General features: G+C 37.3%; 3 protein-coding genes across 4 annotated transcripts; all 3 read right to left on the bottom strand.

Moving 5' to 3' along the window:
* Window positions 1-318: 318 nt before the first annotated feature.
* Window positions 319-5,900, bottom strand: LOC113674011 (uncharacterized). 2 transcript variants are annotated; one of them, XM_027190484.2, is made up of 6 exons: window positions 5,606-5,900; window positions 5,304-5,332; window positions 3,504-3,663; window positions 3,083-3,130; window positions 1,923-2,219; window positions 319-1,580 (listed from the first exon to the last, which is right to left on the bottom strand). In XM_027190484.2, the coding sequence occupies exons 1-6, from the start codon at window positions 5,655-5,657 to the stop codon at window positions 1,123-1,125; spliced, it is 1,044 nt and encodes a 347-aa protein (XP_027046285.2). In that variant the 5' UTR covers window positions 5,658-5,900; the 3' UTR covers window positions 319-1,122. The 2 variants fall into 2 exon arrangements, with proteins under 2 accessions (XP_027046285.2, XP_089055781.1); XM_089199655.1 differs by having other exon boundaries at window positions 319-1,595; window positions 5,606-5,767.
* An 809-nt stretch (window positions 5,901-6,709) lies between these two features.
* On the bottom strand, window positions 6,710-8,941 carry LOC113674056 (adenosine receptor A2b). The gene has a single exon (XM_027190530.2). The coding sequence runs from the start codon at window positions 8,530-8,532 to the stop codon at window positions 7,573-7,575; it is 960 nt and encodes a 319-aa protein (XP_027046331.2). The 5' UTR covers window positions 8,533-8,941; the 3' UTR covers window positions 6,710-7,572.
* A 1,214-nt stretch (window positions 8,942-10,155) lies between these two features.
* Window positions 10,156-13,110, bottom strand: LOC113674034 (histamine H2 receptor). Its single transcript, XM_027190507.2, has one exon. The coding sequence runs from the start codon at window positions 12,399-12,401 to the stop codon at window positions 11,427-11,429; it is 975 nt and encodes a 324-aa protein (XP_027046308.2). The 5' UTR covers window positions 12,402-13,110; the 3' UTR covers window positions 10,156-11,426.
* Window positions 13,111-13,723: the final 613 nt, after the last annotated feature.

Below are 13,723 nucleotides of genomic sequence, written 5' to 3'. Positions count from 1 at the left end.
TAGTCATGTTACACTTTCTCCTTTCAAAGTTTGCATTATCTCTCTTAGCATCAATCGCAACACTTTTTTCACCACACTTTTTCATTACCAGGTTATCGAAATTCAATCAAAAATTACGATTCTCGATCTGTTCAAATCTCGAATAACCCAACGGGGTAAGACTATTGTTTTGGTTGAATCAATGAATACTACCAAACCTTTAACATAACCTTTCTCACGTGAGCTGGAATCTGAAATTACAGATTTGTTTATGCGTGCATTAAATTTCGATGATTTCTTAAATCATGGAGTAACGTGCAAAAATACGACATCGAAACATTTAAACATCAAATCTGGCTTTATTTATGTCTAGTTCCATTTAAATTTATCATATATGGCCCTTAAAAAAAGCACTCGTATAAAAACGGTATAATTTACATGTGGTACGACTGTTTAAGTGTTTGGACAACTAATGTTTGCAGAAAACTTTCTTGAAAATACTTCCTACTTCATCATGAAACCAAAACTAAACTTATTTCGAAACACGCCGTTGATTTCAAGTAGTCTTACCTTATTTTATCTTACTTCTTGTTTTACGTCATTATATTTAATTTGTTGTGAGCAAAATGGAGGAAAGTTTGAAATCTACGTAGACATGTAAACAATGTAAATATCAGTGGATCTTGTGGGAATAAAAAGGGGGTTCGACTTAATACAAGTCGTGATCTCTTCAACATTTTAATACATGCATCAACAAAGAAAAAATGAAACAAACGATAATCAGTGGATGATAGGACAAATTGTTTCGTTTACAAAACTTTCGCTTCAATGCGGTAAAATTTTTTTCAGCTTGAAAAAAAATGTAAAATTTTGTATCCATGAGTCTAAAAACTGGAATGAGCATGGAAGTATTTTGGCATACTTTCTATTTAATACTATTTCGAAGAATCGAGCAACGAACTTGCGATGCAAATCTTGAACAAGGAATACTGCTCGAGATAATAACAATACTCATTGTAACCATTTTTATACAAAAATAAGGGCTAGCCTATCCTTATCATTTAAGTCTTACGATCTGTTGTTTCCCTTTGGCTAGTAAGATCTTTTGAGGGAAGCTTTCCTAAAAGTGTTGAAGACCTGTGTTTAAAACCTCCCCATCATCTTAAAATAATCCTGAGAATTAGAATGAGCCTGAGGATTAAACTCCGTCATGTTCCCGTCAGATACAGAGCGTGGAAACTGCTCTTTATTCTCAATGATCTCAGGTTCGACCATGATTGGCTCTTGTGGCTCTATTGTTGTTGGTGCAAACAGAGAGGAAGGAGTAGATACATCACGAGACCCATATTGGTTCTCCCCTTCTGACTCGTACCCTTGGTTGTGGTCACCAAGCGCATGTTGGTCGCCTGCCTCTGTGTCTTCATCATCACAAATAAGTTTTGGAGTAAAATCCGCTGGCCCGACCGGCTCCTGGCTGGGTTCAAGCATTCCAGGTAGGTATGAGGTTCGGGCCCAGTCATAGCTGGCCAAGGCGCGTTCGTTCACTTTGGGGGGCTTTTTGTATCCCATATCAAATTTGGAAAGCTCCTTTGCTTCTGCTTCTGTGGATGAGTGATCTAATTTGAATTAAGGTTGCAGGTAAACTTGATGAATCTTCCTCATGATATTATCATTTTCAGCTTAGATTTTGGACAAGGAACTCTCTGTTTTGAGAAATTCTAAATTTGAAAAAAGTCTCGGTGAAACCTTTTATGAGTTAACGGATTCCATGAAATTAAAAATGAACAGGGTTACTTCCTTCAAAAACCTTTGAAGTAGAGTTTGGAGGAGAAGTCTAATTGGATAATGAACAATTTACCCAGTTTCATTTAACAATAGGACCATTTTGGAAAAGGTCAAATAAAACTACTTGTTTAGTCAATACAAGAAGATATTTATGATACCTTTAGCACGCCGTTTCATCTCTCTCTGCTCCTGCTTTCTTTTCTTCCTTTCCAGTTCTTTCATCGGCGTGCTGTTTACTCCGGTGAATTTGTTTCGTTTAAGCCACCAGGAGTGAATGGCACACATGCAGCACACAAAAACAACAAAGCAAGCAAATCCCACTGCTAAGCTAATTATGATTGGCTTGTAGTTAGTTTCCAATGGGTGATAAGTCGTTGGGGCATATGTGGTTGACACGTGACTGATGTCAGGTGCAACACTGGTGCTTGCAACCACTAACAGACTGGCTGTTGATGCTGAAGTGAAAAGCGTACACTACTTAGGCTTTCACTTTTGTGATGAAATGTATACTTTGCGGCGAATTAAAATAAACTATTCTCGGTGATAATGTTTCCTTTTGCAATATACAACTCTCTTCAGAAATATTTTACATCGTTTCCATAAACACTGATAAAAATTAGATTTCGGCCTGCTTCTAGGAGGCATTGAAAAGCCAGTCCTTAGGCAAATTTTGACGTGACGTATGCCAAAAACATGTCATAATTGTTACTGCCGCAGTAAAGGGATAATTGTCTCATCCTCTCTTGTCTGAGTATGATTATAATCTCCAACAGTGAAAGCATTAAGTCACTGCCCAGCCCCTTACAAATTAAAGCTGGACCGACTTATTCAAATATTTTGTAAGAATAGCTCTTCCCTTATGAAATTATCCCTGTAGTCTCCCTTTCTTAACTTAATTTGCAAAAATGAATTACCCATAATTTCTCTCTCTGGTCATCTAATATCTGGGCAACATTTTTTCTTTGCCGGGTTGCGTAATAAGCCCCTTTTGTACAATTAAACATCTTTAAAATTAACAAAAAATGATCGTCTAGAAAGGCTTATGCACGTGTTTATGTAGGCTTATGCACGTGTTTATGTAGGCTTATGCACGTGTTTATGTAGAAGTGATGATAAGAAGTAAAAATTAAAGACCTCAAGCAATTCATCTCGAGAATTAAGCCATTATAGAAGTGGCATGCAATTGGATGGAGGAAGGAAAAGTTAATGTTGAATCAAGTAAAGTGATCCCTTATGCTACCATTACTTCATGTCCCTCGATACATCATACCGAGATATATCACCTTATACATCTTAGGATATTTTTATTTTAACTCACCGATAGACACAGTTGCTGAACTGTGTACTGTGGTCGAAGTTGTATGGGCTGACAAGGTGAAAAAAAAGCAGTTACATGTAAGTTTTGCTACGTACGCTGAATGCTAAGTCTTTTAGCAATAATTCATTCACAGGAACAAATCTAAATTGCCTATAATCAATTCAGCATCAATGGTTAGATTATTTCGCAGTGACTTGAATGCAGATATAGATATGGATATACTGACACAAAGGTGATAGGAAACTCCACAGTGACAGTGCTCAGTTTTTCAGCTGATAGAACAATGCGTATAGGGCAGTACTTATAGGACGATACTTTGACTGATTTGTTTTCTCTATTCGTTAACCGTTCGAGTGTGGACAAGAGAGCTATTGAGGCCCGTCTGGAAAATTATTCTTTAAGAACTGATGATGAACCTCACCTGGAACACAGCTTATGGTTTTCCAACACAGTGTCTCGTTGTAATGATCTTGAGTGAGACACGTTTTGTTATGCGGGCAGTAGGTTTGATTTTGTCCTGTGCAGTTACATTCTGTTAAATTATCGACACATCTCAGCACCTCGGGCAAACTGCAATTAAACTAATTAAAAAAGAGTAATGTTTGGCTAAATTTATTTCTCTAACATTCAGCTCGACATCAGTAAGAAATTCTTTCTGAAGCTGGTGGGGGGCTGACGGCTGGCGGCTTAAAAACACGGCTCCCGGACTATCGGCTTCAATCATTTATTACATGCTTGACAATTCAACACTCACTTGGCGTAAGAGCGAGAGCTGCAGCAATATATCGATTAAAAGGATTACCAAAGCTCCTGTCTACTGTTTGCGGATTTACATCAGTATTTGCTGCTGTTGAAACCTTTAATGGAAGAGTTGGAAATGCTTAGCTAATTATTGATTTCTTGACTTAATTAATTGGCGACAGTCGAGATTTTCAATTTTGGATGATTGAAAGTTAACCCCATGGAGACCCAACTACAAAAACATCTTACTTGCCTATCGAGTCACTGCGACGCGAGCAAAGCGCCGAACTTTTAATCCTAGTTTTCCGCTGAGTAACCTATTTTGAAATTGTAAAATCGATTCTAAATCCCGGAAGTGTTCAAAGAAATTGTTAGCTTTGTAAGGAACCAATCTATCATTGAAAAAAAATTCAATTTCGGTCTGTGTTGTATTTTAGGCCAGTGCTCTCTCGCTGAGGACATGCATATCACGAAACTTAAGGATTAAGTGAGAGAGCAGGAAATGGGAGCAAGATATTAATTTGCGTGTTTGATCGAAGGGCGAATTTGAAGCCTTTGTGGACATTTTGTAAAATGTCTCAAGGAACAGATTTTGTGTCGTTAAACGCACAATATCGATCTTCTGGAATATTTTAGAAATCGCTTCAGGTTTAAAATAGATAATTACATAAACTCATAAGTCTAACCCTATGTCATTCATATAGAGCACACAGACTTTTAAACCAAAATTATTGATTTCAGTGTTTTGTTGTTGAATTTTAAATGACAAGTTGTTGCTTGGATACTACTGTAAACCATTTACGACTTCCGTGAGGTGTCAAAAATATGCTCTTCCTTGGATAAAAATCCCGACAAGGAAATTATTCATCAAAAATGTTAGAAACTAAGCCATGTCGTCTTGAAGCGCTCTCTAAATTCATTGCCTAAAAAGGTATAACATTAGTTAACAACATTTTCACGTGAATCAACCAGCTTTCGAAACATGACAGTTACTTTTCATAAGACTTTTGTACTGCTATTTCGTGGAAAATAGGGAATTCTCTCCCGTTCTTCCTCTGTGAACTGAAAAGCATAATTTAGATTTCAATTTTTAGGAATGCATGATTCTTGTATGATGTCGCAAAAATTCCGGGTTGTATTAATTGTACATAATAAAAACACATCGATAGCGTGTGATTATATTTCAATGATGCTTTTAAAACCAGGAGGCCTACAAACGGAGAAGACCATGAATAACATTTACTTCTCCTGTCAAACCTAAACAATTTTTCAACAACTATTGTGTTCTACCAAGAGAAACTAAAGGCACGTTATTGGTCGTACGGAATGATTCAGCATAATACGACCAAACGCTATTTATATTCCATTTTGTCGCGTTAAAATTTCCGCGCGAGATTCTCTTCAAAAAAACAACATATACAAACTTACTAGCTAGCTCATTTAAAATATGTTTGTATAAATATCTGTGGTGTTGCTTTACCTTTTGGCTGCTAGCGGTGGAAACATCAACTGAGAAAAATAGACAGATATCAGTTTTAAATCATCAGGTGTAGAATTTAGTAAAAATTTAAATTCGCAATCATCAGCATTAATGTAAATGAAACCATCTAAATTTTTCGGGCTCCATTTGGCCAAATGCAAATCTTATCGAGGGAACGAATTGTAAATGTTCTGGGGTACTATTTTCAACTTCACAATAAAGCCGAACTGACCGTGTTAAAGATTCATTATTTTCAGCAGTATTGCAGAGTGACTATAACATTTTTCTTCATAGGAGTTTACCTGATATTATGACTGCGATTAAGAGCGAACAACCGATCCCCAGAACCAACATTTTGGAGCAGATTTTGATAGTATTTGCCAGTATGGCTTTGAGCTCGAATGATATTTTTCAAGCGAATGCTGTGAGAATTACATGTCATCCTGCTCATTCAATATTAATGATATTTTCTTAATAAAACCAAGTTACCTGAATTACCCCGACACATGCCGTGCTAAAAGCTGTAAACAAGCTCAAACACTAACCCCAATAATAATCTCAAAATGCGAAAATTTTTCATAAGGATTGTCAATGATTAAATTTTTATGGTTGTGGGATCGAGATATGAGAAGGAAGAGATGTTGTTTGCTATGGCTGTTAGAACTTAATGTTCTATGGGCGATATTAAAATAGTGGGCGGCCTCTTTCAATTTAAATACTTGTCGCTCACACCGTTTTATATGGCTCAGTGGATTTTAGGTGAGCATGATTTATATTTTGATCTTTGCACCAGAATGACTCGGACCAGCCTAAATAGCAAAGACAATACAATAATAATGAGCTTCAATTGTCAGCTCGTGTTAACAGAAGATAACTGCATCTTTTCGCTCATTATGGCCTTTATACGTGGATTATGACTTTGTTCATTACAAATGCAAGCTTTTTCTTTCTTGGAAAGGTACTTCGAAAGCAAAGCTTAAAACAAAGACTTCGCCGAGGGAAAAACCCACGGTAATTGCTTGAACACGTTAAAACATCTTGACGTGCTACATAGTTCTTCACATCAATAATTAATTGCACTCGCAATATGCAAAACACACTCAGAAAGTAAGTCATTAATTCTGCGACGATGAAACGTTTAGAAGTTTCCTTTTTGTTTTTATAAAAACAGTTTCAACTTCGTTTTTAGTACATTTCGTGCGTGTTGTAATTTTTCACGCGTTGGATCTCTGCGGCTCGGGCAGTTTTCGTTATTTGTAACAGACGCTCATTTCAACAGAAGCGTCAGCCACACAGCCGCTTGGCATGCGAGCACCACAATTTTTCATTTATTTATTTTTAGAGGGAATCAGCCTCAAAGTATTATTCAGCAATTTTTTGTTGAACTCCTCATCATCAATATTAAATTGTTATTTCTATCATTGCTTTTATTGAAATTGTTATAATTTTCGTTCTTACTAGTCTTATATAAACATTATCTCATGATCATTGTATCTATGCTTGTCTTAAGTATTAAAATTAATATAAATTAATATTCCAGTTGCAAAGGACCAAGGACCGGCTTGACGATCTCTGCCGTTGTGCCTCATACAAAACCAATTTCTGGACTATGGTTGTGGCCTCGTTCTTCCTCGTCATCATTAGTTTAAAAATTATCATCTTTTTTGTTATTATTATCAGTGTTATTAATCATCATTAAGGAAATACTTCTTTTTCTGCTAATGTGTACTTTTCAGCTGGATTTCCTGTTCTACTACCCTGCAATCATACTCCAAGAACCTTCCTGAGGATATTTACCATTTTTTTTTTATGTTCTAACTATGTCAGGAACCCTACATGACCCCCCCCCTCCCCAACAAAAGTGCTTGCCATAACACCAGGCCTGATCACTTTCACACTACATTTACTCCCATACACCATTTTTTACTACATAATGAACACCTCTCCTTATAATAATATTGGTAATGTTCTCTATGTATTATTATTATTTCCTAGATAGTTTTACGGGGGTACTTTTACCTCGTTACAGTTCGATCCTTCTTGAAAGGGGAATAAAACTGGTAACAACTTGTATTTGATCGTATACTCTTATTACTTGTAATAGGAAAAAAACTGGGCTCACAAGCAGCGTATATAAAGACAAGTCCGACACATATTTTAACTTATACGGACGAGAGCCTGGTAAAGCCCAGCGGACAGTAAGAACGAAAAGGACCTTTCTAATGTGAAATGTTCCGTTGTTTTTTTTTCTCTCCGGTCTAATTTCTCTTCAATCATCTGGTTTGCACTTTAAAAGCCTTTTAAAACTATTTCTAAAGTTTTCGTTTCTCCAGCAGTAGATCATGGGATTCCAACAAGCATTCAAACTGGCCACTAAATACACTGGGTACATGTGTTCCTTTCCAATCGATGTTGAACTCAGGAATTTGAGGCACAAGACAACAACCAGCGGAATGAAACTGACGAGACATGTCCCCACAATAATGGCCACTGTATAAGCACCTTTCATTTCGTGTGATCTTCTGGTCAGCTTTCCATGGATCTCTTCATTGATCTGTCGTCGCTGTTTCCAAGCGATTTTGAATATGTAACTGTATGATGCAATGATAATCATAATGGGCACGAGTAACGTTGATATCACCAGAAAAAACAGGTACGTCTTAACAGAGTTCTCAATGCGAGAACGAGAGAATTGACGTAAGCACGGTGTCAAGCCAGCGTGGTAACCTCCAAACACTTTATCAGTCGCCTTGAATGCCTCGGGAAAGGCATTTACGGCACAAACTCCCCATAGCCAAGCCACCGTGGAAGCAATCACTGTTCGGCGGTTTGTCACTATTGTGTGATATGTCATAGCGAACTTAACGGCGATGAAACGTTCAACGCTGATTGAAGTCAAGTGTAGAATGACGATGCCGATAAGAGTAAGGTTGATTATCGATGCTGGAGCACACAGTTGGTGAGGAGGTACCTTCTTACCGACCAAAATGGTAGCAATGTGTAATATGAAGGGCACCGACATTGAAATGCCAGCCACTGACAAACTCACCACTATAACATTAGCTGCATTTTGCAAGTTTGAAAATTTATAAAACGCCCTGATCACCATCGTATCGCCAAAGATTGAGACAATTGTGATGGTAACGAAGATTGTAACAACCAAGGCCTTCATCTCAGTCGGCAGACTTTTCTCGTTTTCCGGAGGAGGAGAAGACGAGTGAAATGCCATTTCGCGGAATGAACGTTCGTAGACGAGGGCTGGTAGAAGGTAAAATATCAGTCGTCTGACTCATTGATAACGACCTTTAAGCCGCGAGTTGTAATCGAAACTTCAGAAATAGAGAGAAAATTTCATATTAGATGGGGCTGTGACGTGTAAGCTTAGAGACGTCATTACAGTGTTTATACTTTCAAAACAGGAAATTATGATGATAATTATCAAAGATAATTATGAAAATAACGCAAGGTACAACCACTTTGAATCGACCTAAAGGATTCCTTTTCCTTTCTCTTCTCTTCTTCTAGAAGTAGAGGTAAGAAGAAAGTGTCATCCAGCCTGCTATGTATGCCGGTCAGGCCGGCTATGTATGTCAGGGCAGTCAGTTTATTGATCATGCGAAGACTGAATAAAGAAAATTACAAATTCGCGTCATCTGTAACATTTACTTTTCACTTTGTGAAAACTTTCAGTTTTCTGGTTCATGAGGTTCCTAAAATATAATTTTCTTCCGTGATTTTCATAACTTTTATATTTCACAAAATAAAAAATTTTCACGCTCATCGAAGAAGAAACAGCTGCAGCAGCTATTAAGAGCCGGCTGATTAGCAGCCTTTTTAAGGAAAGTATGTAAACTCCATAAACGTTCATCCAGTTTCATAGATAAATTAATACCCTAAAACAAAACAAAATAATTAGTGTTTTTCTTGGCAATGGTGGACCTGCCTACTTGAATTTTAATTTTAGAAACTAAGTTGAAACAGCTGCTCTGCGAATTGTCATGTTGGAAAAGCAATTAATTTTCAGTTTGAAAGATGTTGTTTTTTCTTATTTTGGGAAAATTTTTCAATTGATAGCGAACTGACTTTTCTAAAATGGCCGTGCATTCATTTTATAAAATTTTTTATCTTCATTCAATGTTCATATTTATTGGCGTCATGTGATGGTCAAACCGTATGCAGGTTATTGAATGCACCGATAGTATGATAGAATACTATCAAAACACATCAAGTTTTTATCAGAAGGTTCCTGACTTTAAAAAAGGAAATGGGAAGCGAAAGTCGGAAACGTGTAAAGATGGTCTTAATGGGGTTAACAGTTAGCCGCACAACTGCCAAAAAATTTGGCCGTAACAATTGGCAAATTTTAACCGTTAGTTGTAAAAAAAGTTAACAGTAAACAATTTCCTGGTGGCAACAATGCGAAGATATCATCCGTTAGTCGTAAATTAGCCAAAATTCTAACCGTTAGCGGTAAAAGCCATCACCCCATTGAGACCCTCCGTAAATTGTCTGGAGTATTGACAATTTATAGATTATTTGAAAATTCACGATTTTTACTCCTTTGTTTCGTAGCAGATAGAGGTATACTAAACGCCTACAGCGAATAGGACCCCTTTACGTGAGCAGGTGCTGATCTCAAATAGAACATAACTCTAAAAGCATGCAAATGAGCTGCCTCTGTTAAAATTGCTTTTGCATGGTATCGTTTGTTAGCTTGTTTAACTTTCTGTTTATTTTGATGGAGGCTTAGATATCGTTGGGGGAGTTTACAAAGAATTAATAAGACTCGCTCTGAGGGTCCGTCCGTCTAAATAACCGTTGATTTTTGCGAACGTGCTTCAGTAAAAATAAACGATGAGCATGTGTTTATTCGCCTTCATCAATTGACCACAAAATTTATATGATAATTTAAACTTCACGAAAACATAAAAGAAACAGATATCAGCCATCCGTCCCTTTCGTGTTTGAATCCATGCAACATTTAAAACAACTGTCAGCAGAGACAACCAATATCTTATAATTCTTTATAGCAGTCAACCGTTTTTCATTGATCTTCTTTCTATCGAATTCTGGTTGAAATTGGAAATTGGCAAAGGTTTACTTGTTTGTGGGACGAAAATTTTAATATGTCGTACCTGTACCACCCCATCTCCTTCTCCTTTAAACTCCATAGTAATCAATATACCTCAAATCCTAAAAGATATCAATCTAATTTTGATTTGTTCCCAACATCCTTGGTTGAAAAGTTCAGTGGCAAAAGTAGGTTGCTTACGCCGCAAGTGAACCGTCCGTGAAGTGCAATGACATCCCCAAAGAAGTTGGGTATTAATAATAGCAGGAGGCATGTAGAATTTATTGTTTCATTAGCGACCTCATGGCTTCAGTTAGATATATACTCTGTATCGTTATATCTTCATCAAGAGTGTGGCGAAACAAATTATTAATTTCGGTTTTGCCGCTGTTAAGCTAAAAAAAGTTACCCATGACGCATTCCAATTTAGTAACATGTTAGGCAACGTTTACTTATGGCTCACTATTGCACATTAGGTGAACCTCACACATTTTTAACAGCCTGTGGCTATAAAACGTGGCAACCAACACACAATCAATGGATGCAATATATACTGAGTCGAAGAAAACACGTCTAGAATGTCAGTAGTTCATTTTCTCAATCGATTGTCAATGCAGTTTGCGAAGCATACCTTGCCAATTTCCATCAATTCAGTGTAGAATTCCGTTTTTTCATCCATCATAATTTAACTGGTACGCCAACAGGAATATGATTTATTTAGACGCGAGCGAGTCCTTCAGCGCATACTACTTACTACAAAAACGTGAATTCTACAAGCTAAGCACGAAGACTTCACTGAGCTTTAAACTAAGATTATCAGAACACAATCAAGTTGGTCTTTACAATTTGCTAAATGCAATACATTCAGGCTCTCTCACATCAACAAAGTTCGCACATGCTCTTGTTAATACGTTGTACAAAGAACATTGGTCAAAAATTAGTCTCTTAAACGTAGCAATAATCCTTGGTCTGAATAAAACCAGGAAATGTCTGTTACAAACGCTTATCCCTGTATTTGGGCAAAGCACACGGAAAAACGAATCGAACGATTGTTAAGCACATCTCAGGATAGCAAGGAAAGCGCTTCTAAAATTTGAATTTCTCCAGCCGTAAATTATTGGGTTTAGGCAGGCGTTAAACCCGAGTGCGAAGACAAAAACCAGGTGTTTCATAACTCTTCTCCAGTTGGTTTTGTGATAAGACTCGCCACGGAAACGTAAACTGGTTACGACTAACAACGGAACAAAACTGACGAGGCACCCTCCCACCACAATAGCCACAGTGCGAGCGCCTTTCATTTCTTCCTTAGTGGTGGCAGCTCCTTGAATATTTACTTGATCTTTGATTTCCCGCCTGTGTTTACGAGAAATGAGGAAGATGTATCCGTAGGAGCATAGTATGACCAGTATTGGTATGACAAGAACCGACGTCACCCAGAAGATGAGATATCCCATGGCTGTATGAGGCATTGGTTTCCCCTTTTCTTGAGAGCATGTAGAACATGGATGCAGAGCGTGGTAAAGCCCTTTAAAAATATTGCCGTCTTCTGTGCGGAGCGTGTGTGGTAATATAACTGTAACAGCAAGAGCCCACAGCCACACAGCGAAAGAGGCGAGCACTGTGCGGCGGGTTGTTACAATGCTTTGATATCTCAATGCGAACTTCACGGCGATGAAGCGTTCGACGCTGATAAGAGTGAGATGCACGATAATAACTGATATGAGTAAAATGGTCAAACCTGCACTAACTGTACACACGAGATCATTTTTTGTTTTAAGAGCCAAGAAGAAGATATCCAAGGTAAAAACAACCACTGTTAAACTGTCGGCTGCACTCAAACTCATTAGAATGCTGTTAGACGCAGTTCTGAGGCTTGGAAATTTGTGAAAAGCTTTAAACAGAAGCGAGTTGCCAATGGCGATAGCGATTATAAGGATCACAAGGATAACAGTAACTGTTGTTTTTATGTTATCGTCTGGTGGCTCCTCATCTGGTGTTGCTGGCCCACAACTGGTCCAATTCATCATCACTGCATGTGTTTATTTCTTTTTTCAACTCTGAAGAAGCTCTTCATTTTACGTCAGATTTTTTTTAATGCTGCCTTTTTAAAACCCGACCGAGCGCAAATGATCCTTGTAAAAGACAATCTACTAATTGACGGCACCGGTAACGTCCGTTCGAGAATAGTCAACTAAAAACAGCTGAATGACCTCGTTCAAATTATTCTTAGAAGGAAATTTGAGTTGACCAATATGTCAACAAATTTATGCAAATTGGAAAAATATTAAATCGAACTAATTTATTCAGTTTAGAACATTTGAAGGAAATCATTTTTTGGGGGTTTTTCTTTAGCTTTCATTTCTCTGTGGGAGAGTACTGTTGCAAGTGATCATTAACATAAAAATTAAAGGAAAATATGATTGCATAACTTCTTGTTCCTCGTTCGCTAACACCGGCGGGCTGGATTATTTTTCTATCGTCGTTTCTATTTACCTTTCTCGGAGATACGAGCGAGCGGGTTTAAAAACAAAGGGACAAAAAGAAATTGATGGATATATGAATGAATCGATAAATTTGTTTTAAAAAAAAGTGCGTATATGTTTCCTCACACCTTAATGAGTGCTCTACTTTGGTGGAGCAATGAAAACTATAGTCGCAAAGGAAATATTTCTTATACAGACTCTATAGATCGGTCTAGAGAGGTTCGATACTTCATTCCGACTTGCAAAAAATAAAAAAAAACCCGCTTAAATAATTATTATAAATGAAGGTATAGTTGATTCTATGATAAGGATTATTCAGAAATGTCATCATGTACAGTTTTGCTCGACCGAACAGTGGCGCTTCACTGAAAATATTGGGTTGAACATAGGTGGACCTGCACGAAACGACAGGAAACGTAAACACTGAAATAAGAATGAAAAATCTGTCCAGTCAGGCTTAATGTTAATTTCAAGGTCTGCAGTTTACATGTCAAGATTCTTTTCTAGTACCATGGCTCATAAAGACTGCGCTTGGTAAATCTTTTGCTGGGATGATTATCACTGCCAATGGTCATGCTTTGTGCTAAAGTAGTAGTTAAGAACGAAAAAACTAATCAACAATGGTGAAAAGTTCGGTGCAGAATGAAGAGTAAAGAACAAACAAATTTGTATGATTTGTTTACAATTAACAAGCTCACTCAACCTTAAAGGTTGTTATAGATCATAGATCATAGATCATAGTTATCATAGATCCTCTAAAGGTGATAAGTGGTACGTATACCCTTTTACTTCTTTTGTATCACTGCCACTCTTCTCCTTCAATGTTTGTCTTTAAATATGAAACAAAGGATTCAAATAGTGCAATT

Source organism: Pocillopora damicornis, chromosome 3 (genome assembly GCF_964200805.1).
Source record: "Pocillopora damicornis chromosome 3, jaPocDami1.2, whole genome shotgun sequence".
Lineage (NCBI taxonomy): Eukaryota > Metazoa > Cnidaria > Anthozoa > Scleractinia > Pocilloporidae > Pocillopora > Pocillopora damicornis.
This window is presented reverse-complemented; position numbering and strand designations above follow the sequence as displayed.